Source organism: Sus scrofa, chromosome 1 (genome assembly GCF_000003025.6).
Source record: "Sus scrofa isolate TJ Tabasco breed Duroc chromosome 1, Sscrofa11.1, whole genome shotgun sequence".
Classification (NCBI taxonomy): domain Eukaryota; kingdom Metazoa; phylum Chordata; class Mammalia; order Artiodactyla; family Suidae; genus Sus; species Sus scrofa.
In genome coordinates, this window is record NC_010443.5 from 216685028 (window position 1) to 216710364 (window position 25337).

General features: G+C 39.6%; 2 protein-coding genes across 10 annotated transcripts in view; one reads left to right on the top strand and one right to left on the bottom strand.

Moving 5' to 3' along the window:
- CD274 (CD274 molecule) overlaps positions 1-25337 on the bottom strand; it is a 146354-nt gene that overhangs the window by 38650 nt on the left and 82367 nt on the right. For 6 of the 7 annotated variants that reach the window (XR_002341636.1, XM_021083736.1, XM_021083728.1 and 3 more), the window contains one exon: positions 24747-24850. The exons of the other annotated variant lie outside the window; for it this stretch is intronic. Coding sequence is in view for 5 of the 6 variants with exons in the window: in XM_021083736.1 (XP_020939395.1) it covers positions 24747-24804 (58 nt within the window). In the remaining variant the exon portion in view is untranslated. The remainder of the gene's footprint in view (positions 1-24746; positions 24851-25337) is intronic. 7 annotated transcript variants of the gene reach the window in all.
- The window catches only part of PLGRKT (plasminogen receptor with a C-terminal lysine), a 47725-nt gene continuing 29362 nt past the window's right edge, over positions 6975-25337 (top strand). Inside the window, exons 1-4 of one of the 3 annotated variants that reach the window (XM_021094326.1) lie at positions 7021-7124; positions 9936-10022; positions 16702-16786; positions 25129-25245. In XM_021094326.1, coding sequence (XP_020949985.1) covers positions 16769-16786; positions 25129-25245 — 135 coding nt within the window. In that variant the 5' untranslated portion in view covers positions 7021-7124; positions 9936-10022; positions 16702-16768. 3 annotated transcript variants of the gene reach the window in all.

Consider the following 25337-nt stretch of genomic DNA (forward strand, 5'->3'; position numbering starts at 1 on the left):
CATCAGAAACAGGATGGAGCCCATTGTAGCTCAGCAGTAACAAACCTGACTAGTGTCCATGAGGTTGTGGTTTGATCCCTGGCCCTGCTCAGTGGGTTAAGGATCTGGCATTGCCTTGAACTGTGGTGTATGTTGCAGACACAGCTCAGATCCTGCACTGCTGTGGGTGTGGCACAGGCTGGCAACTGCAGCTCCAGTTCGACCCCTAGCCTGGGTACTTCGATATGCCCCAGGTGTGGCCCTAAAAAAGAAAAAGAAAAAAAAAAAAAAAAAGGAAATTACATTCCTTTGCAGAATTGGAAAGGTGGTGGCAGTATGCTGGAAGTGGTCCAAGGGCCTTGGTCCTGCTCCTGAGACTTAGGCTACAAAATGACTAGGCCAGGTCATTTTCTATCATAAGTTGAAGAAATTTCCTGGGAGCGTTGTGCCAGAGATGAGAGGAAAAGGTGCTGAGTTATGGTTAGAGCATTCCTTTAATAAGGTTAACAGAGGGAAGGCCTCAGAGCCTGAAAAATGCACAGCTAAGGAGTGCAAGTGTGTACTCTAGGGATAACTGTTTTACTTCCTTACAGAATAAGGCAGAGTAGAGAGTAAGTGGAAAGCATTGGTTTCTTTTGTGCCTGTGAATAAACAAGGCAAGTAGAAACATGTCAGTTACAGACTAGAATAATTGACATTTTACAACCCCAAGCAAAGGCCCTGACCCAGAAACTTTTGCTAAATTTTGTGCTAATCAGACCTAACAAAGCAAAAGAGAAAATCATATCAGCATTTTTATAATAAGATAGGATAGTAATACTCTGACCTCAAACACCATGGTAAACTTGGAAAGTCAGAAGCAATTTAGGCATATTTCTACCCCTTGGAATCCAACTCTATCAAGGCAAGTTCCCAGGGGATGAAGATAAGTAGTTTCCCCAAACACAGTAAGGCTTGGCCTAGGTTTGAGTTGGAAAATGTGGTTCTAGTTTGCTTCTAGTATAGTAGGGTTGGTCTCAAGCAAAATCATTGAGTGTCCATTACTCTGTATGTCACACACTCCAACAGTTATGAAGATAACCCTCATTTGTTTGGTTTTGATATATGGGATCAGTGGTGCCTACTTTAACCATAAAAAATTAATCCAGGGAACTCAGCATTTTTCATGTGTTCTTGGAGGGCAAGAGAAAGATGGGGAGTAGGGAAGAAAAGTCTAACGTGGATATGCTTGTTCCCAGGTTTTGCTTGGAAGAAATTTAATGGACAATGCCAGGCTGAGCTGTCCAGCACTTCTAGGGATTCTTGCCACAGAAGAAAGGGAAAAAGAATGAAGACTGAAATCAGGGAGTGTTTTTTTTTTTTTTTTTTTTTTAATGTCCCTGAATGGCACAGACAAAATATTGGGCCCCACTTGTGAAGAATTTCAAAGGAGAAGGATTATATAATAAGGTAGATCATTTTATTCACCAGATTTCAGGGACTGTTTTCAATTTTTTTAAAAGAAGGCATTCTGGCTAAGAGACCAGGGTGAATTTCTCAGAAGTGCAGGAAGCTGAGTCACTGGCTGGGAACATGGTTATGTGAGTGGCATGGCTGTAGGTAGAGGGTTATCAGGGTTCAGTCTAAGTGATATGGAGAACTCATGATTGAGAAGTAGGAAAAATATAAGTAGCTACTGGAAGTGGAAAAAATATTTGGAAAGACAAATATCTAGAGAAGATTTTAGAAGTTTCCTATTAAATATGCCATGCAGATCATTTGTAGGGACTCTTTAAGAAAGTATTATTCTTCAGTGTTTTAGAAGTCAGTTTATGTTTTCTTAGAATGCTATTACATGCTTGGACTGAACCATGTGAAGCCTTAGTTTTATTCAAATTACACTCTGAAATATAAGTGCCCACTGTTCAAAAAAGCTCTCATTGATTTGGCTGCCTCCTTAAATTACTGTCATCCCTTTCAATGGTAAACCTCAACAAACCATATCCTCACTTTTTTCAACTATCAGTTAAGAAAACAAAATTCAGTAATTATAATATAGATTTAAAATAATAGTAATAGTAAAACATAGCATTTTTTATATTTCAGACACCATGTCTTGGTGATTTGCCTATTTTAGCTCATATAAATTTTATAACAATCTTATGAGGAAGATATTACTATTGCCCCTATTTTAGAGATGTGGATACTGAGACACAAAACTTTAGTAATTTGTTTAAGCTTACATAGCTAGGAAGCAGTACAGCTAAGATTCAAACCCAGGTACCCTGGCTTCAATGTCTATGCCTTTAACTACCATCTAAGTGTGTAGTGAAATTTGTATTTTATTCAATGCTGGTGTCATCATGTATTTGTTCAACCTTATAAAATTAAACATAGAACTGCCATTTAACATAGAATTCTACTTCTACATATATACCTAACCAAGAGAATTGAAAACATATGTCAAAAAACTTGTACACAAGTGTTCATAGCAGCATTATTCATAATAGCAAAAAAATAGGAACAATATAAATGTTCATCAATTTTAAATGGATAAACAAAAATTGTATATCCACACAGTGAAATATTATTCAGTCATTAAAAAGAATGAAGTACTGATACATGTTACAACTTGGATGAGCCCTGAAAACCTTATGCTAAATGAAAGAAGTCAAATACAAAAGGCCATATGTTGTATGATTCCATTTATATAAAAGGTCTAGAATAGGCAATCTATTGAAACAGAAAGCAGATTGGGAGCTTCCAGGGGCTAAGGGGCTAGGAGGACCATGGGAATTACCTGCTAATGGTTAATGGGTTTCTTTTGGGAGGTAAAGAAAATGCATGGAATTAGATAGGGGTAATGATTGAAAAATTTTTTGAATATACTAAAAGCCATTAAACTGTAAACTTTTTTTCTTGTTATGGCTGCACCCACCCTCATATGGAAGTTCCCTGGCTAGGGGGTCAAATCAGAGCTGTAGCTGCAGGCCTACCACAGCCAAGGCAGTGCTGGATCCTTAACCCACTATGCGAGGCCAGGAATCAAACCTGCATCAGGTCCTTAACCCAATAAGCCAAAATGGGAACTCCCTAAAACTGTACACTTTTAAATGGTGAATTTTATGATATGTGAATTATATCTCAACCTAAAATTAGCTAGGTAGGGAGAGAATGAGTTCACTGCTGTCATTCTATTATAGTGCCACATGGTGTCACTGTTGAGGAATGCACAAAGTCCAAAGAAGGCTGTACAAAGCTCAGTGATATTCTGCGGATTAGGCTGTACCCAGCCTTCAGGTGTGCCCCATGACTGAAGTCTAAGGTTAAAATTCAGATTGTTCCAGAGTATGGGCAACACCATTCCAGAAGAGTTTAATATTGAAGAGCTTCTAGCCTTACTCCCACCTTGTGCAATTACGTGCTCTTCACAGATTAAAGTTCTTGGCTAAACCTGGTTCCCACTTTAATGGAGAAATTCACACTTCTTTCAAAAGCATCTGTTAAAAGGAAATACCTCTAAGCATATTTTGAACTTTCAAAAATTTTGTTTTTTAAAAAAAATTATTTTATGGCTATACAGGGAAATATTTAGCAATTTTACTGTCCTGGGGTAGATTTTCAATGAGTTGAGGATCTTACACTAATTCTTTCAGTATATATTCTATATAGTCTAGTATTTCCAATTAAAATATTAAAAAGCAATACATTTATGAAGATAGTCATCATGATGTTATTGACAGTAGCAAAAATCAGAAATCTCCAACAATGGAAATTGTATACATACTTGCTGAAAATCTTATATATGTTTAAAATTATACATATAAATATCTTTTAACACATGAAATCCTTATTCTATAATGAAAAATGATTTTAAAGTACCTACTTGTATGTGTGTATGAAACATATACACATACATTCACAAATTCATATGATTATAAGTAATACACAAATTAAAGTTATATGTCATTTGATATTGAAATAATTTCCCCTTAATATTCTTACTGTATACTTTATAAAATCTGTTCAGTATCTATACCAAGATTTCTTTCAATTCCCAGAGTGTATATTCTCATGGGTCACTTTTTCTCACTGATATTTTAAAATACATACATGTGTATTTATAATGGGTGTGTATACTTTAAAGTGTATCCATTGAGTTTCCATCAGGAATTGGAATTCTACTCAGTTGGTCTCACTATTTAAAGGAGTAAGGTGATGGTTAAGAGAACCATCCAGTTGCAGCATTCCAGCCACCAAGTTGCAGTTAAGAACCATCAGGCTACAGCAACAGCAGGAAGCCCATGTCATCTCTAAGCTGAAGAGCAATGGAGGAGAGCATTTCCAGAGCTTTGTGATCTGGAGCCACAGAGGAAGAGCCACTGGTCAAGAGCTGCAGTTGTGGAGGAACACAGCCACGACCAGATCCTCAGCCTCAGAGAAATAATGGATAAAACACCCTACCTCTCTTTCCTCCTGCCTCCAGTCCCCTGTGGATGCCTCCACAGCCCAAACCCAAGTGGAAACCAGCTAAGAAGAGCCCAGGTAGTGTCTTTCAAAGAGGTCAGCTTCTGGAGTATAGCATAGGACAGTTAAAGGAGAACTGCTATGAGGGGAGACCAAAAGAAGACCCAGATTGTCTACCTGTTTTGCTACCCAGGATTTACCCTTGCTCTTTGCTCAGATGGAGAGAATCTCATCCCCTAAAGATTCTGAGACTCCCAGAATCCCACCAACTACTTTATTGCTATGAGGTGATGTCAGTACTCTGATCCAGAAACTAAATTGTAATATTTGTCTTCATACAAGGTAACAGGGAAAGGAAGGACAGAGAATTAAAAAACAAGGTAACAGGGAAAGGAAGGACAGAGAATTAAACAATAATCAATCAACATAAAGAGCTACAATAGTCCTTGCCTCTATAGCTTGTTACTAGGCTAAAACTGATAATCAAAGATTCCTACTTCATTCTCTTTTGTTTCCCTTACCCTGTGCAGTATCTTAGTAGGTCAGGATTTTTTACCTGGTGTGGTGATGCAATGCTTTAATTTCTGCATGATCTCAAATTTAAGTGCTCCTGACTTTATCAGTTTACTGCAGTTATCTAATTATCATTATTATTGCACAGAGGAGTATTAAGATGGGCTGTGTGAATCTTTGGGTGTCATGCACATTTCTCTTTGTCCTCATTCTGTAGCTGCAACCCAATCTCCCCTTGGTTATTGGGATCTGTTATCCCAGTTCCATCACTATGTGGAACCAAAATGATCAAGGGGGCAGTTTCAGCTTCCAATTCTATAGAACCATGGCTGGGTCCTCCAGTGGAAGCATTTCCTCTTTTTGAATTAGGACTTCAAAATATAATAAACCCAAGGTTGTAGAAATTGTTTGTTGGGTATTTTCCATTTATCACTTTGGTTTTTGTGCCTAGGAAGCTAACCTCTATGGACTACATAGAGGCTCCCTTGTTTTCTGCCTTTCTGGTGGATCTGGTCAATGGAATATCTCAGCAGGATACCAGAGCATGGAAGGACAGAGAGATGTGTCTTTCTTCTCTACTCTATCCCCACTTGGAGCTGAGATGCTAGCAGTATCTACAACTACAGGATCTTACCCCACTTGGCCAAGGATTAGCAGTGACTTCTTTCCTCTAGTGAACAACATAGCTCCTGTTGGGTAGTCCTTTCATACAGTCACAGCTATTGCTCTTGCCTAGTTTTAATAATTGCTCCCTTCTCCTTGTCCCTTTAGACCTAGAGTTAGTAACAGGTTGCCACTGTTGCTGGTTACTGCTATTTACTTAATGCTAACTGTGTTCCAGACACTGTGCTAAGTGCCTAAATATTTATCTCATTTAGTCTTCACAGTCCAATAAATTAAATGGCTTCAGTCCTATTGTAGAGATGATAAAAGTTAAATTTTGGAGAGGATGAAGAGTGACAGTGATGGATATCAAATAAAGGTTTGCTTATGCTAGATGTCGTGCAAACGCTATCACATCAGTTGCTATCCTCTCTTAATGAGTCCAAGACGTCCTGCACTCAAATGATATCATATCAGTTGCTTTCCTCTCTTAATGAGTCCAAGTTCCAAATGGCTTCGCTTCTGTGTGCCCAGGTCACTCTGGCAAGATGGTGGGGTGGTGTTCACTCACATGCAGAGCCTGGGGGAGATTAAATGCTTTCTTCACTGATGTGAGGGTCAGACAAGGCTAAGGGCAGGGACCTTTCTCAAGGCCAAAGCCTGGTAAAGTCCTTGATATTCTTCCAAGCCGTGTAGTAGCAAAGAAAAGTATGCCAACAGTTCCTCAAGTTTTTCCTCAAGGAAACTCAGAGAAGGACCTGACTTACTCAAGACAAAAATTACTGGTGAGGGTGAGAAGAAATGATTACCTCTCAGGGTAGCAGGGGAGAAAGATGTGCTCGGTCAAAGAAACTGGATTGGTAACTCTGACCAGGTCTATTCTTTTTTCGTTTCCTGCCTTAACATTTTTGCCACTTTAATGGGTGGCAATTTAACAGATGGAAGAGACTGAGGCTCCAACAAATTAAATAAACTATGTCTGTGCTGATATTCAAAGGGGGGGGGGATCTACCCTCGACATTAAACATTCTGTAAAGCAGAAAAGCCCTTACAAATTTTTATAACTGTGGATTATATATATTTCAATGACAACCTCATGAGACACATTCTCGAAACAGACCTTACAAGTGGTAGTTGACTTAATTACTGGAGAATAACTATGACATGGCTCATTAAGCTCTCCAGAGAGAGTTTTACTTTGAGAGGGAACATGACTTGCTCAAGCTCCTCGTGGGTAAGTGACAAACCTCACTGAGTCATTTAAGTGCGATTTCCATGCTGCTCTCTCTCTGCCTCCTTTAAATTTGATTGCTGAGTCCCTGTGGTTTTGAATTTTCCTCTTTGACCCGCCGCTCCCAGGCGCCTGGCGGAAAAGAACATACCAGACCTTCAAGGTCAAGCTTGCGGGCCCTTTAAGGAGAGCTGCGCTGATTGGCTGAGGCTCGGAATTGTCTGTCATGGCCAGCCAATCCTGAGGCACTGTGGGAGTGAGGCCCAGTTCCCTGCGGCGGTCTAGGAGAAGCCAGGCCTGGAAGCCTCCGTTGAGACCGGAGAGACCCGGCGCCTCTACTGCCCACTGCCCAGTGAGTGTGCACCGGCCGAGCGGGCCAGGCTGGCCTCAGGTGGCTGGGGAGGGCGGGTCCCCGCAGTTGCGAGTGCGAGAGCTGAGCCCGTGGGGGTCCCCAGCTTGACGGGCCGCGCTGGGCGCCCTCCCCTCAAGAGCGACCTTGGCTTCCTCAGCTGCTAGTGCCGACCAGTACTGCCAGCCTCGTTTGAAGGAGTCGTTCTCCCTTGCATAGACTGAGGGCTCTCCCATAACGTTGTAATTATGCTGGGGAAGTAGGCAGAGAGTTGTTTACGGAAATCAACATATCATTACATATCACTGCAGGAGTTACCCAAGTTACAGTAATTGGGTCCAGGGTGCGCAGGTGGAGTTAACGTAGGGAAAACCTTCCGGAAGCTGTGGGAGTTCTGGGCTGGAATCTATAGGGGAAATGCGCTAGTTTGAATGGAACGCGCAAGCTAGAATTTGTAGGGGAAGTGGTCTAATTTGAATGAAACCCAAAGACATTGAAAACGATCGTAATCATGCAACTAGTTATAAATGCAGGTTGTTAATACGTCATTTGTTCAGGAAATGAGTCAGTGCACAAATCTGGATGACACACTTATAGGTCATGGAATTATTAATTTTTTTAAGGTAAAATCAAATCCTGAATTCCTAGGTGTGACCCAAGGAGGATTTCTTGGAACTTGCAGCCCCAACACTCCTCAGAAATACCCCTATCTATTGCACAGCTGAGGCAGGGCTGGAGCATTAAAGAGACCTTTTTAAGGTCTCGTGAGTAATCAAAGGAAAAAATGAAGGCAGAAGAGACCCAGATCAGCATTCTTAGCCTTCTGAGACACAGTAGTGTCCAAGCTGTAATTAGTAAGGCATTTCTCTCCAATGACAAAGTGTTGGCAGTTTTGAAAACACTCATTTTTCAGGTGTGGTCTTCTTTGGGAATTACAGGGGAGCTCTTCCCCCTTCTACCTTTAACTCTTGGGAACATCTTCTAATACATCCAAACTACAATCCAGACCCAAAAGAACAAGGCCAAGAAAGATGTAAGCCAAAGTCCTAACTTCCCAGATAGTTTCTCTTCCCTAGGTGACTGACATAAGGATTGTCACTCTACTTTGGGGAGAGTCTACCCTCTTATAAATAGGGGCATTCTAAGGGATATAACTCTGACATACGGTGTGTGTGTGTAGAAATGGGATTAGAGGAAAGTTGTTTTCTTTATAAATGTTTGTTGCAGGTGTAAAAATTCAATTATATACTCCTACCTACAGAATAAAGAATTAGGAATGACAAGTGTCTGAGCTACACCTTCTTTTATATCACTTATGTTTCTGCAACATTTCTGGGGTAGAGACACTTTGGGGACTGCCAAGACAGGTCATATATTGCTCCTGCCTTCAGGCAAGTTGTGCTCTGCTGTTGGAGACAGTGGACACGGGGCTGTCAAAGTCTAGAGACAGGAGAGAACTTCTAGATCACCTTACTGGGTGGTCTCCTCCTCTGGCCACAGGATGGAGTGGAGCAGTGGGTGGGGAGGAAAATCTCATGACCTGCCAGGCCTCTTTATGGAGTGCCTCTTCTCCTCTGTGAGTGGCTCAGCCTCCTGTACCCAGCCTTGAAGTTGACTGGCTCAGAGACTTCTGTAAATTAAGGATGCATCTTTGGCCAGAATACTGGGAAGCCACTGAAGTCTGGCTTGCATTTCCCACTCACTTGAGCCCCATTAGTAGTAGCCTCATTCCATCTGGCATGAAATGTTCTCCCTCTCCCCACGTCTTTTCACCAGTTGGCTAGAACCCAAAATTTCTGCTTAAGATATGGAAAATAGGAACTCTGTCCGGGCTTCTCACAGAATATTGTGAAACCTAGGTGGAAGCATTAAGAGTGGCCACCTTGACCTGAAGTTCACCAAGTGCTCAACAGCCTACCAAAGAATATCAGCAACATTGTTGAGGAGGGTAGAGCAGCTACAACTTCCCCAAGTTCTGCAGTCTTCTGAAGGTAGAATCAACAACTAACTGAAGGTCTTTTCTACCTACCTATTTGGATTAAGAACAAAAATTGGAATTCTGGGCCATCTAGAATTGCCAGCCCACTTAAGAATATCTTAAGTAAGATAAATAAGATAGATGGTACCATATATTCATCTAAAGTTTGTGTTTAAATATTTTTTTCCCCTTTTGAGAACTTCAGTAGTACCTTAAGAAGAAAAAAAAAGTGAAGTGAGGCTAGAGGAGATGGCCAAGGGATATTAGCAGTGGCTGGATGGGAATAGCAAGTGGATAGGAGAGGGATAGGGATTATAGGCAGAGTATGGATATAGTGACCTTGAGATACCAAAAGCGTCCTAAAACACAAATGAAAGGAACACAGAGAAATCAGTCTTCAAGGTATACAAAGCATCTTCTAAATGACTCTGCCTCAGAAGCAAAAGTTCTGTTATCCAGCTGTACAGAGGTAATAGAATGGATGGTGTTCACCCTGCCCCTTATAAAAATGAGAGGGTTTTTTGTTTGTTTTTAAGTGTTCAGTTCCTCAAGATATACTGTGCGAAGAAAAATTGAGAACTATAGAATATTTAGAACAGGAAATATTTTGAAAATCATCTAGTTCAATCATCTCTTCTTAGGTAAATGATGGCCAGACTGGTTACATTTGTCCAAGGTCAAACAGCTAGTTGAGAGCAAAGACTAGACTCTACACTGTGTATCTGGGTCAGAAAATTTTATTTTTACTTTATGATAAACTCACAGTGGCCTGAAACAGAGTATATGAGGATGTATGTAGAATATATTGTTTTAAACTTTGCTTTTTTACATTTTAGGTCAAGATGGGGTTTATATTTTCAAAATCTATGAATGAGAACATGAAACGCCAACAGGAGTTCATGCTTATGAATACTCGGCTTCAGGTACATTTTTAAATAATTAAGTTTTTATGTTGTTACAGTGGTCAAAGTTTCTGTCACATGTGCTTCAGCACTGGGTTCTCCTTAACCCCAAAAGGTAAAATGCTCTCAGGGCTCTAATCTCAAAGCCAAGATGAAATGGACTACTAATTACCTGGTGAATGGGCTTGTTTAAATCTCTAATCCAGGCACCTAATGTAAAAATTTCCATACCGCAGGAAAAAATAACTGCTTAGAGTGTATGGTATATAGAGTAATGTTCCACCCCTGGCCAAAAAGATGCCTGCATTGTAATCCCCTATGAATATGTTATCTTACATGGCAAAAGGGGCTTTACAGTGTGATTAAATTGAAGAGTTTGAATCGGGGAGATCCTAGATTATCCTGGTTTATCTGGAAGGCCCCAACGTAAGGACAAGGGTCCTTATAAGGGAAAGGGCGGGGCAATTGAAGATGGAGTAAAAGAACCATGAGCCAAAAGATTCAGGCAACCTCTAGAAGTTGGAAAAGGCAAGGATACAGATTTTACCCTACTTGCAAGTTAACACATTAGCCTGTCACTATTCCACGGATGCTGGCAGAACATGGAAGATACCTATTAGAGGGAATGCAGTCCCTCCAATCCATTTTGACCTTCTGACCTCCAGAACTGTAAGGCAGTGAATTTGTGTTGTTTTTAGCCACTAATTTTGATAATTGGCAATAGCAGTAATAAGAAATCTTGATAGAATGTGAACATTTGACACTGGATCTATACAACAACTAGATAATATCAAAGCAAAGTAGATTTGTCTCATTGCCTAATATAGGTTGTCAAAAAGTATTTTAAAATGTTGTATATCAAAATTAAGTATTAAGTGTGACTGAAATTATTTTCCTAAGATTTCTAAAAAAGATCTCTAGGCCTCTATGATTCATTATGGACATAGGAATAGAAAGTTCTATTGTGAGACATATAGTGAGTGCTTAAAAGTGAGGGCTAAAGTCGGGCTGCCTGGGTTTGAGTCCCAGTTGCCCCCGCTGACTAACTGTGTGGCTTGGGCTTCAGTCTTGTAACCTGTAAACTGGAGGTGATAGTGTCCATCTCAGAGGATTGCTGTGAGGAATAAAGATGACCCTATATAGAATGTGTGTGTGTAGAACAATGCCTCAAATCTTCAGAACAATGTCTCTAAGTATTACTTGTTGTTCTTGTTATTATTGCTATTAAAGAGTGATAAGAGTATCTTGTGCAGGATAAAGATTTCTTTTGGGGGAATAGAACTCTTGAAAGAACAGGCAATTAAATTATTTTAACAGAACAAAGTGACCTAGAGGAGACCAAATGCCTAGGTTTATGAACCATCAATGTAAGTCACATACTCAGAGAGTCATTGTCCAAGACCTCTGGAAATTGCAAAGCTTTAATTTTTATGTTAGATGTCAGGGTCTGTGAAGAGTTTGGGATTTTACCCTACTTGCAGGTTACTAAATTAGCCTGTTACTATTCCATGGATGCTGGCAGAACACAAGAGATACCTATGTCAGACAGAGGATTTTATTACTTGCAGCACGATAACAACATGAGCATAGGTTCACATGAGTGGGAAGCTGGTGGAGTTGGGATGGGGAAGCTTTACTTTCTTCCTCGTGTTTGTTCACTGCAAACGCAATCCCAGGAAATGACCTAAACAAAGAAGAGTCTTGGCCTGGCATTGTTGGCTTATCCAGAATGTGTGGGGATATTCAGGGCCCATGACAAATTTCCCCTCAGCCTGACTGACCTTAGAACTTTGAGAACAGCCTTGACTTCTACCCACTGATCCCAGCAACCACTATAGCTGGCACGGAGGGTCATACTGGCAAGAGCACTGCTCACACACACACATTAGTTTTCAAACTGGCTGAACGAAAGGTGAACCAGGACCAGGCATTTAGGACAATTTTTGTGAATCCAAGAGCCTTAATGAGCTAGTAGTTTAGCTTCATGTGGCAGAATGGGGGTAAAATTTCCTCCAAAGGGTAGCTACTGTTCCTTTATGCAAACTGAGATGATCCTAGGGCCAGACCAGCCACATCCTCAAATATATTATTTTTATTTGGCCAGGAAATGGGTGCTTTCCTGTAATTGTCATGTCCTAGTTGACTAAAATGAGGATGTCAAGTCTGAGAGTCACAAATTCTCCAGAAGTTAGGTGTTCATTTTTAATGTAAGCTCAGTAATAGGCCAGTAGCCGCCACCCCTTTTTGAAAGAGGTATGCTCTGGGATTGTGTCCACCAACCCCAAATTCATATGATAAAGTCCAAACCCCCACTACCTCAGAATGTGACCTTATTTCTACAAGGTATTCAAGTTCAAATGAGGTAATTAGGGTGGGTTCTAATCCAATATGATTGGTGTCCTTATGAAATTGTGTCCAGAAAAATAGTCCTGAAGCAGAGCCTTCCTTCACAGGTCTCACAAAACTAAGCCAATAAATTTCTGCTGCTTAAGCTACACAGTTTATAGCAGCCCTAGTAAACTAATACAGGGTGTGTTTGGTGCTTGTGTCCAGCATGTGGTGCTGTTGTACTGGGCAATAGCTTCTGAAGATGGCTGTGATTTTTCTTCTTTCTCCCAGAGATTATGTATTTTTTGTATTGGGTCACTTGGAAGGGGTCAGAGAATCCCTGAATGGGAGAATGTCCTCTCATTACTATTAATATTTATAATAAAAGTAACACAAAATACATTGTACATTCATAATCAGGGGACACAACTGCAATACACCTGAATCAACTCAAAGGTCATTTTAATTTCCCTTCCTCATTGTAAACTGCTCGAACTCCATCAGATGAATTTTGCTCTCTGGAAATAGAGATCAAGATTTGAACCTAGGTACTTTAGAGATTATTGTAATAGTTTCAGGAGATTAGGCTGATTTCCACCTGAGGGAGATAGGGAATACAAATGTCTGCCTGGCACTGTCAGAACTTTGGGCCACCCTGACAGGGAGTACACCCTCCCTGCATTGGGCCAAGTAGATATGGGCACACACATCCAACAAAGCCATAAACATTGAGTCCCTCCTCTGCCCTCCCTGAAGTTCCCTGGCAGCTAAAGTTGGCATGGTGGAGGAGTGAAAGAACAGGTTGGTACCAGAAAGCAAGGATTTGAATTTATTCTCAGTTTCAAGGGGCTTCCTGCCCCTGGACTCAACAAATTTCTAATGTATTTAGTTTATGCAAAGTTCTATATCCTTATTGATGACAACATTATTTCAGCTTAGGGGATCCCTTGACCCATCAGCCACAGTCATGTTGCATGTCTTTGGCTGGGGACTGGGGCTTGTTGCCCCACTGATGTCATGATAATGTCCTTTCCTTCTCCTGCTCCAGAAGTGAATGTGTCACAAGCAAAGCACCATCTGGGGGTCTTGTTTGAACCCTACCTTTTGTTTCTCAACCTCATTTAACACATAAAACAGTGAGAGATCTTTACCCTCCCACCCTCCCCACCACTTATGCAAAAGCATTTACTTTCAGATCTCAGAATATCTTCTGATAGCCTCTAATCCAACCAACAAGGCCCTTTCTCCTTTCTCTTCTAGAACATCATGTCTCTATTAGCATCTCATCCTTGTCATCCAAACTGTGATTTTTACCTTACTTGCAAGTAAACTAGTTTTCACAGATGCTGGCGGAAGACTTTGATACTCTGTGAGCTACATGAGCATGATGTTGGTGCTAATTTTCTATTCACTCCAAGCCCCAAAGAGGGAATGGAGGAGCTGGATACTGAGGTGGATGCATGGATTTATGACAGAGGTGAGGAACAGTGAGCTTGTTGTAAAGTTATCAGAGAGATTCAAATTCTTACTGTTGCTGTAAGTGGTGAGCAAGGCTGCTCTTTGATTGGAAGAGATGTTACTTCATTTCTCAAAGTTGTTCACTGCAAACACAGCCTCTAAAAATGGCCTCAGGGAAAGAGCAATCAGGGCTTGCATCCTTGACTTTGAGTATGGCCCATGGCAGATTGATTATCCTAACACATGTGTAGGTTAAGATAATTAATTTTTCCTTGTTAACCAGGATAGACTTTATTATATGTAAAGGAAGGATAACAAAATGAATATAGATCACCACACATAAAGCAGCCTTCCAACCCTAAAGCCACTTGAATTCTCATCTTAACTGGGACAGCCTAGGGAGAGACATACTCATCTGTAACAATTAGTTTGGGAAGACTGGGTTGGTTCATGAGTGTTCCTCATTTAAAGGAATTAAATATCTAGTATCATTTTCATGCTTAGAACTATTTTTTTGGAAAAAGTCATGAAATATTTCATTTCTATAAGAGAATATATTAATTAATTATAAAGCATAATAAAATGAACACCAATGAACCCATCACTAAATTGAAGAATTATCAATCACAGTATTCCTGAAGCTACCTGTGGGTTCTTTTCTATATGTTGAGTGAACCCAAACAGCTAAAGCTGGTCTGGAATGTCCCAGAGTCTCTAGGATTAAGCATGACTCTGCAAGTGGAAGGAATGGGCCGTTGGAGTGGGAGATGACATGTTTTTGTAAGTTCTTCAAAGAGATTTAAAAAACCCTGACTGAAATACTGGCCTACTAATATATTTAACCTATGAGGGAGGGCATATCTTTTGACTCGTTTCCTTTTAATAGAATTTCAATAAAAGAGTAATAGAAAAAATAAAGCAAAACATTTATTTAAAAGAAGCCTAACAACTAGAGTCCTTTCCCCAGTAAGTTTTGTCTTTTTTTTTTGTCTTTTTTTTTCGACTTTTTCCTAGGGCCGCACCTGTGGCATATGGAGGTTCCCAGGATAGGGGTTGAATTGGAGCTGCAGCCGCCGGCCTACGCCACAGCCACAGCAACACGGGATCCGAGCTGCATCTGCGATTCACAGCACAGCTCACCGCAACACTGTATCCTTAACCCACTGAGCGAGGCGTGGGATTGAACCCGAAACCTCATGGTTCCTAGTCGGATTTGTTAACCACTGAGCCATGACAGGAACTCGTAAATTCTATTTTTTTTTTTTTTGGTAAAAAAACTGTAACTTGAAAATTCCATGTTACTGTTTTTTTTTCTTTCTGAATCAGATATTCAACTACATCTAATACCAGTGGCCAGGTTCCCTACTTTGGCTGTACATTCGATTCACAGGGGCTTTTGAATGTATAGACGCCTCCTACCCCAGACCAATCAGATCTTTTAATGGCTGGGCATGTAGTTGTTTTAAGCTCTTCAGAGGACTATAATGCATAGCAAAGGTTGAGAACCTTTGCCCTTTCCTTTTGCTACATATTTGTAATTGGTAATTGGTAGTGATTTAATATAGCATACACTGGAGATGAAGCCAAATAAGTTTTCAATATAAGTAAGTTAATCATGAAGTAAATCAATCACTGAAGTCTAGCTAATAAAAATTTATAAAAGGCTTCAAATCAAAATGTTTCTTTTTGTTAACAATGTGGTTCCAGTTGAGCTGGAAGGGATTCACTCTACTCAATATAATAATGTTTTCAGATCATCAGCAAAAGTCAGCTTTCCATTGCTTTGTCTAGCCTGTCACCAAGGATGGTGGCTTACCCAGTAAACCAAGTATCACTCATGTAAAAATGAATACTTTCTTAAAATGCCACTAGATGGCACACCTAAACCAATTTTATATGACCTGAATGGCCAGACAAAACTTTTTTTTGGGGGGGGGGGTCTCTTTTAGGGCTGCAGCATATGGAGGTTCCTAAGCTAGGGGTCTAATCAGAGCTGTAGCCACTGGCCTATGCCAGAGTCACAGCAACACGGGAATCCGAGCTGCATCTGCGACCTACACCACAGCTCACAGTAACACGGGATCCTTATAACCCAATGAACAAGGCCAGGGATCGAACCCGTGTCCTCATGGATGCTAGTCGGGTTCCTTAACCACTGAGCCACAACAGGAACTCCAGAAAAAGCATTTTGATGTTACAAAATAGAATGGTAACTGGAAGTATAAAGCAGAAAAAATGAGGGAAGAAAAGATTCCATGGGTCTTTGTTGTGATGTAGTGCTTTGTAGGCAAACAATCATGGTCCATGTGAAAATTAGGGCAGTTCTAATGACTTAAAAAAAGACATAAGAGGAGTTCCCGTTGTGGTGCAGTGGTTAACGAATCCGACTAGGAACCATGAGGTGGCAGGTTCGATCCCTGGCCTTGTTCAGTGAGTTAAAGGATCCGGCGTTGCCGTGAGCTGCGGTGTAGGTTGCAGACGCGGCTCGGATCTGGCATTGCTGCGGCTCTGGCGTAGACAGGCGGCTACAGTTCCGATTAGACCCTTAACCTGGGAATCTCCATATGCCGCGAGAGTGGCCCTAGAAAAGGCAAAAAGACAAAAAAAAAAAAAACAAAAACAAAAACAAAAACAAAAAAAGACATAAGAGCCAGCCTTTGACCTGTAAGTCTGTGTAGTGTTTGGTGTTAAGGAAATGAGGTATAGTTGTAAGCTAAAAATATAATTATTATTTTATATGTATTTTATACATAAATATTTATGTATATGTATATAAAATAACATGCTACATGCCAAGCAGGATTCAGATATTTATAAGGTATGGGCTCTGTATTCAAGTCACTCCTCATCTAATATGGTAAGGAGAGGGTGAGGTATGATGCAAATAACCAAATGTTTGTGGTTATGTATGCAGAGGCAGAATAATGGCTCCCTAAAAACGTCCACACCCTAATCCCTGGAACTTGTGAATATACTACCTTATGTGGCAAGTGGACTTGGTAGGTATGATTAAGGAAACAGATCCTGAGGTGAGAAAATTATCCTTATCCTTATGTACCCAATTGAAACACACAAATTCTTTAGAATTAAAGGCAAAAGAATCAGAAAGATGTGCTGTTACTGGTTTTGAAGATAGAGGAAGGCACCCCCAGGCAGAGGAATTCAGGTGGCCTCTTAGAAGCTGAAAATGCTAAGAAACAGATTCTCCCCTAGACTTTCCAGAAAGGAGCAAAGCCTTGAAGACACCTTGATTTTAGCCTATTCAGACCTGGGTTGGACTTCTGATATCTAGAAGTACAAGATAATAATCTGTATTAATTTAAACCACTAAGTTGGTGGTAATTTTTCTATACAGCAGCATATATGCTGTGGTTATTTTTATAATATATAGTGTAGACTCAAATTATTTTTCAGATATATAAAAATTAGAATAGCAAATAAGAAGGATTTGATGTTCTGAGGAAAACAAGTACAATGTTTGTTTTGTAAAGAGTCTTGTGGTAACAAGGAACCCAAAATGTAGAGTAGGTAGTGAAGAAGAGAAGAAAACAGCCAACTCCATCTGTAGCAGGATGAGCAAGTGGGAGTTGGCTCAAGAACTACAGGTGCCAGGGGACTTAACCAGGAAGTGCCTTGAAAAAAGAGGCAGGGTGATCAACAAAGTTCATCCACAGAGGGGTCCACTGGAAAGGCTACAACAGCTTAATTCGTGTGCCTGGATTCACAACCAAGTTCATCTTATCCATCTGAAACTTATTTCCTCCCATGTCCACCTCCCAGTTACTTGCTCTTAACCTTCCTCCTCTGAGATTCTTTTCTTTTAATTTTTAAATTTTCTTTCTTTCTTTCTTTCTTTTTAGGGCCACATGTGTGGCATACGGAAGTTCCCAGCTAGGGGTTGAATCGGAGCCACAGCTGCCAGCCTGTGCCACAGCCACAGCAACACAGGATCTGTGCCGCGTCTGCAACCTCCACCACAGCTCACAGCAATGCCGGATGGATCCTTAACCCATGGAGTGAGGCCAGGGATGGAACTCGGACCTTCATGGATACTAGTCAAGTTCATTACTCCTGAGCCACAATGGAAACTCCCGAGACTCTTTTTTTTTTAGTGTGGTAAAATACACATAATATAAAACTCATCACTCTAAAGTGTGCAATTCAATGACATATAGTACATTCACTATTTAATTCCATAACATTTCCATCACCCCAAAAGTAAACTTCATACCCATTAGGTATTCCCTCCTCATTCCCCCTTCCCCTCAGACCCTGTCAACCACTAATCTGCTTTTTGTCTGTATGTATTTGTCTTTTCTGGACATTTCATATAAATGGAATCATACAATATGTGGTCTTTTGTGTCTGGCTTATTTCAGGTAGCATGATCTTTCTAAGATCCATCTATGTTGTAGGATGAATTAGTACTTAATTCCTATTTACAGCTAAATAACATGCCATTATATAGATATACAACATTTTGTTTATCCATTCATCATTATGGACATTAAGACTGTTTCTACTTTTGGCTATTGTAAATAGTGCTGATGTGAAAATTCTTGTACAAGTTTTTGTTTGAATACTTACTTTTCAATTCTCTTGAGTATATGTAACTAGGTATAGAATTACTAGATCATCATATGATAATTTTATGTTTAATTTATTCAGGAGTCACTAAATGTTGCCCACAGTGGCTGTACCATTTTACATTCCTACAAAAATATATGAGGGTTACATTTTCTTTACATCCTCACCAGTACATGTTACTTTCCTTTTTAAAAATTCTAGCCAAAGTGGGTTTTCAGTAGTATCTTATTGTGTGATTTGGGGGTTTTTTGTTTGTTTTTTACTTTTTAGGACCATACCTGGGGCATATGGAAGTTCCCAGGCTAATGGTTGAATCAGAGCTGTAACTGCCTGTCTACGCCACAGCCACAGCCACAGCAATGCCAGATCTGAGCCACATCTGTGATCTACCCCACAGCTCACCACAAGACCGGATCTTTAACCCATTAAGAGAACCCAGGGATTGAACCTGAATCCTAAAGGATACTAGTTCAGTTAGAAACCCACTGAGCCACAACAGGAACTCCCTCTTATTGTGGCTTTGATTTGAGTTTCCCTAATGACTAGTAGTAACATTGAACTTTTTTCATGTGCTTGTTGGTCATTGGTATTTCTTCTTTGGAGAAATATCTATTCTAGTCATTTACTCATTTCTAAATAGGGTTGTTTGTTTTTTTTTCTTGTTGAGTTGTAAGACTTCCTTATGTATTGTGGATACTAGATCCTTATCAGATATAAGCCTTGCAAATATCATCTCCCATTCTGTGGGTTGTCTTTTTACTCTCTTGTCAATGTCCTCTGATGCATACAAGTTTTTAATTTTTATGAAGTCCAATTTATTTTTGCTTTTGTTGCTTGTGCTTTTGGTGTCATATCAGAGAAAGTATTGCAAAATCCAAGATTTGCACCTTTGTTTTATTCTAAGAGTTTTATAATTTTGTCTTTTGTATTTAAGTTTTTGATCGATTTTGAGTTCATTTTTGTATATGATGTGAAGTAAAGGTCCATTTTCATTCTTTTGAATGTGAATATCTGGTTATCACAGCACAAGCTTCATTCTTTATGAACATAAAGAAATTAGACCCTGCACAGTAAAGATTAGGAGTCACATAGTGAGTCTGTTGCTGATTCAGATGAAGAAGCTGTTCACCTGGGTTTAGATCCTCTGAAAAGAGTATCTTGACCTGTTAATGGTCTTCAAGTGCCTGAAATTTAGGATGGTGGCAACTTGCTAGTGTCTTTCTTTACCAAAGTTGGAACAGATGGAAATAAGTTAATTTAACCCTATTCAGAAGAATTAGGGAATTCCCATCATGGCTCAGAAGTTAGCAAACCCGACTAGGATCCATAAGGATGTGGGTTTGATCCCTGGCCTCGCTCATTAGGTTAAGGACCTGGCATTATCATGAACTGTGGTGTAGGCTGCAGACACGGCTTGGATCCTATGTTGCTGTGGCTGTGGTATAGGCTGATGGCTACAGTTCCAATTGGACCCCTAGCCTGGGAACCTCCATATGCCGTGGGTGCAGCCCTAAAAGACAAAAAGACCAAAAAAAAAAGGAAGAATTGGGTCTAAATGCAAAGAATATACTTAATGAGTTTCTTGATTTTTAAAGAGACTGCTAAAAATGTTCAGCAAGTCTCTTTAAATGTGGGGAAAGATATTACTATGTCTGAAATCCCTTAGAGGAGTTAATAAAAACACTAATATTTCCTGTATACTGTCTATGTTCAGGGGTGGTAGGAAATGAAAGTAAAATAATTAATAGAAGTCACTGATACCATAGATACTACCTTCTACAAAAGTAAACAAAAGGTCACAAAGGAAGGTCTAACCACCAACTTGATCCTTTGCTTCTTAGCCCTTCTATGCTAGGTCTAGGACCTACCCTACATTCAATTTTCCAAGGGGGATACTGGTTTTAAGTTTGTTCACAAACTTAAATGAGACCAATGAATCCAGTTATAAATTATCAGAAGGCTTTTTCTTTTCATTTTCTTCCCTCAACCATAATTCTATTTTCATAAATCTGATTAGAGTGAATTTTAATTTATTTTTAGTTCTTCATTGCTTGAGTAAGCAAGGGGTAGAGGGTGACTTATTTATAACTCTGAGCATTTACTGAATGCCTAGTATATATAGAGTTTGGGGCCCAAAACTATTAATTAAAAAATGATACTATGGCAAGGAAATAATAAAGATCAGAGAGGAAATAAATAAAATAGAGATTTTTAAAAAATAGAAAAAAAAATAAAACCAAGAGTTGGTTCAATGAAAGGGTAAACAAAACTGATAAACCTCTGGCCAGGCTCACCAAGATGAAAAGAGAAAGAACCCAAATAAACAATGTAAGAAATGAAAAAGGAGAAATCTCAGCTGATGCGACAGAAATATAAAAAACCATAAGAGAATAATACTATGAACAATTATATGCCAACAAATTTGACAACCTAGAAGAAATGGATCACTTTCTAGAAACATACAGTCTACCAAAATTGAATCAAAAAGAAATAAATAATTTGAACAGATTAATCACTAGAAGTGAAATAGAATCTGTAATTTAAAAACTCCCTACAAACAAAAATCCAGGACCAGATGGCCTCATAGGCGAACTCTACCAAATAAAGAAAAACTTATACCAGTCCTTCCTAAACTCTTCCAAAAGACTGAAGAGGAGGGAATACTTCCAAAGATAGTCTATCACTCTAAACCAAAACCAGACAAAGATACCACTGAAAAAGAAAATTACAGGCCAATATCTTTGAGGAATATAGATGCAAAAATTTTCAACAAAATTTTAGTCAACCAAATCCAGTAATATGTAAAAAAGATCATACACATGACCAAGTGGGATTCATCTCAAGTTCACAAGTATGGTTCGACATATGCAAATCAATCAACGTCATATACCACATTAACAAAAGAAAAGTCAAATATACATGATCATCTCAATAGATGCAGGAAAAGCATCTGACAAAATTCAAAAACCATTCATGATAAAAACTCTTACCAAAGTGGGTATAGAGGGATCATATCTCAACATAATAAAAGCTGCTTATGATAATATTTATGATAAACCCACAGCCAATATAATACTCAATGGAGAAAAGCTGAAAGCCTTTCCACTAAAATCTGGAACAAGACAAGGATGCCCACTCTCACCACTTCTATTCAACATAGTATTGGAAGTTCTAGCCACAGCAGTCAGACAAGACAAAGAAATAAAAGTATCCAAATTGGAGGAGGAGAGGTAAAACTGTCACTATATGCAGATGACATGATACTATATATAGAAAACCCTAAGGACCTCACACAGAAACTACTAGATCTGATAAATGAGTTCAGCAGAGTAGCAGGATATAAGATTAACATTAAGAAGTTAGTCACATATCTGGAATCTAATATATGGCACAAATGAACCCTTCCACAGAAAAGAAAATCAGGGACTTGGAGAATAGACTTGTGGTTGCTGAGGGGGAGGGAGTGGGATGGATTGGGAGCTTGGGGTTAATAGGTGGAGACTGTGGCCTTTGGAATAGATTAGCAATGAGATCCTGCTGTGTAGCACTGGGAACTATGTCTAGTCACTTATGACAGAGCATGATAATGTGAGAAAAAAGAATGTATACGTGTATGTGTAACGGGGTCACCATGCTGAACAGTAGAAAAAAAATAATGTATTGGGGAAATAAAAAAATAAAAATAAAAATTAGGGCTCATATGGGCTATTTCTTAAAGAATATTAAATTAGTTATTATATATAAATGGGCCTGGTAGGATCTAGTATCAGCAGGTGATCAAAGATGATCACACATGAAGTATAAAACAAAATGATGTAATATTTTGTACTGTAAAAATCTACAAGAAAAAGTGTTATTGTTAACTACCTATAAACTATATCAATTTCATTGCATTTACCAAATGTGTAGAGATTTATATTGGAAAATAAAAACACTGAGAACTAAAAAAAAATAATTATTGTCAATGACAATTTATGAGGCTTATTGTCAATTGCAGTTAATTTATATGAGCACATCAACCCTAAGCAATTATTCAGAATTATGATAGCATAATTCCTGGAGCATTCCTGATGAGAGCAGATTATATAATTAGGTAGGCAGATAGACAGAAATATATAGATAAGTAATATTGTGATTTTTTGGGGGGCTGCAAGCGCGGCATATGGAGGTTCCCAGGCTAGGGGTCTAATTGGAGCTACAGCTGCCAGCCTACACCAGAGCCACAGCAACGCCAGATCCAAGCCACACGGCAACACTGGATCTTTAACCCACTGAGCGAGGCCAGGGATCAAACCCTCAATCTCATAGTTCCTGGTCAGATTCGTTTCCGCTGCGCCACAATCGGAACTCCCCTGTGATGTCTTAAATATGTAAATGTGAAAAAAACAAAAAAAAACAAAGGCAAGGAATAATCAAGAGATTTGTTCCATAATGTTCAGCTTGTTTTATGTTTCATTTTGATTAAACTCTACTTCCCCAGCACTGCTATTCTAAGAGATTTGCTGCCTTTCCCCCTCTAGATCCCTTAAAATGTCAGACCTCTAAGAGGTGAGTTGCCCAGGCCAGGCAACTTCTCACTCCATGCATACTTGCAGCTAAGGAGATTGGCCTAGGACTGCCCAGTTAAGAAGAACATGCCCATACCCTTCGGCATGGTAGCAAGGGGGAGGTACATCCAAATTACCTGTGAGAGAATTCCCATCATGGCCCAGTAGGAACAAACCCGACTAGAAACCATGAGGTTGCAGGTTCGATCCCTGGCCTCACTCAGTGGGTTAAGGATCTGGCGTTGCCATGGGCTCTGGTGTAGGTCACAGATGTGCCTTGGATCTGGCATTGCTGTGGCTCTGGCATAGGCTGGCAGCTGTAACTTTGATTAGATCCCTATTTTGAGAACCTCCATAAGCCACGAGTGCCACCCTAAAAAGCAAAAAAAAAAAAAAAAAAAAAAAAAAAAAAAAATTTACCTGTGAGACTTTTCCAACCATCCCTTCTTCCACCCAATTTTATAATGAACCTAGTAAGCCTTCATCTTCAGGATGTCTTGGCTTGCTAAAAGATTGAGGACAGCTGAGTTGGACAAAGCACCAAAACACATGCGCATACCAAGACATCTGTGTGGCTCTCTGCTTTGTTTTGAGGTTTAACAGTTAAGGGCCAACCTTGCCTTTGCTTTAAGTTCATAGACCTTGCCTTTGACTATGGAGGACAGTCTCAAAAATGTGTGCCACTGATCACAGGGTGACAGAAAAGGCAGAGCTCAGTCAACACCAGTTTTCCACTGGCCAAAAACTGTAAAAAATGGCAAATGTGATATCACCTTCTTGCCCAACAGCACAGCTTATTACATGTGACAAACTACTTCTGTGGAATTTTCTAGCAAAAAAAAAAAAAATATGCTATCCTCATGAGAAATCCTGTGATAATCTAGATAAAATTAGTAGTGCAGTCGGTTATGATTTTCTTCTATTACCTTAAACTTTCCCCCAGACACTGTTTTTGGACATCTTGTCTATTTTCTGTTCTGCTCTGAGTAAACAAATGTCATCAATTGCGAATGCTTTCAAAGATAGTAATCTCACTTGATTTAGCACAAATAAAAACTTTATTGCTTCATCCAGTTTCCTCAAATCAATGATTTTAGATAAACTTAATGATGCTTTCAGTACACAAAAACATTTAACCACTGAAGTTAAATATTAAGGTCTTTTGTGGCCAACGTCAGTTCAGCAAATTATTTTTCTGGCTATTAGGATGTGCTCTATATCCTTTAATTGTTCTTAGAAAATCTTTCCACTTTGATATTTAGGGTAGGGAGACCTAATAGGGCAAAAGAACAAATATTCCTTTGTTACCATTTTCTGTCAGTTGAGCATTATGTCAGTCAATAGGGTTTTTTTTAGTCATTTTATATTTCAAAGACATTTAAAAATTCCTCCCCCCAAATATTCCCACTGGACATGAGAAATGGAAGGCAGCAAAGATATAGATTTGACTGGACATCATCCTTTGTTTCCTACACCCTGGAACTGCCTTTTTATGAATATTATCTCTAAGTCTCACAGTAACCTTGCAAGGGAGATGGTGCTGGCTGCATTTTACAGGTTGAGGAAATTGCAGTGTAGAATTTCACATTTGAGATATGATAACTAGTAACCAAAGGAGCCAGAATTCAAAATTTCCATCTCTCTGGCTCCAAAGCCACAAGCCCCAACTTGATGTGGTGAATTATGTAATGCTGTGGAAAATAAACATGGTAAAAGGTGAGAATAGTGTAATAGTATTCAAATTGTGCCCCTGAACCCTGTGAGGACAGAACCCAGGCAGGAAAGGCCTCTAGGTCCCAAAGCTTCCCTTTTTGACCCTCTCTACCTGAGGCCACTGTTTGGTCTCTCCCGTGATCTTTCAGATTCTGAAACTGGTCCAACATCAGGCCGCCATAGTTCTGTCAGTATGTCCAGGTCTTCTCCAACAACCTATGGTTTTACAAGATAATTTCACATAGAGAAAGGCAAACAAAATATAAACAAGAACTTAGCTAGATACAGTAGGTAGCTGCTGGGCTTCAAAACAAAAACACTCATCCTCCTAGCCTGTGGCAGATGAAGGCTGGCACCAAGGTTTCAGAACCTTCTAGAGAGCTTACATTGGGTCCCCTGATCCCACTGGGTTTCTACAATGAATATCTAACCCAAAAGATTTCCTTCCTAGTCCTACTGGCCACAACAACATTCTTGGTTATTTTACATTTCAGGCCCCTGGAAGCTTCACCCTTGCTCCTTACTCCTCCTTGATATTTTGCCTTGGCATTTTAGTTTTCCTGATTTGCATTCTGGCTGGGAGTTCCCACGGGCTCTGTCCTTCAGGTAAGGTCAGTCTCACTTTGAAGCTAGTTTCTATACTTCATCTTTATATGGCTTTATGTCACCTGGGAGGATTCCATCTTATCCTGGATTATGTGCC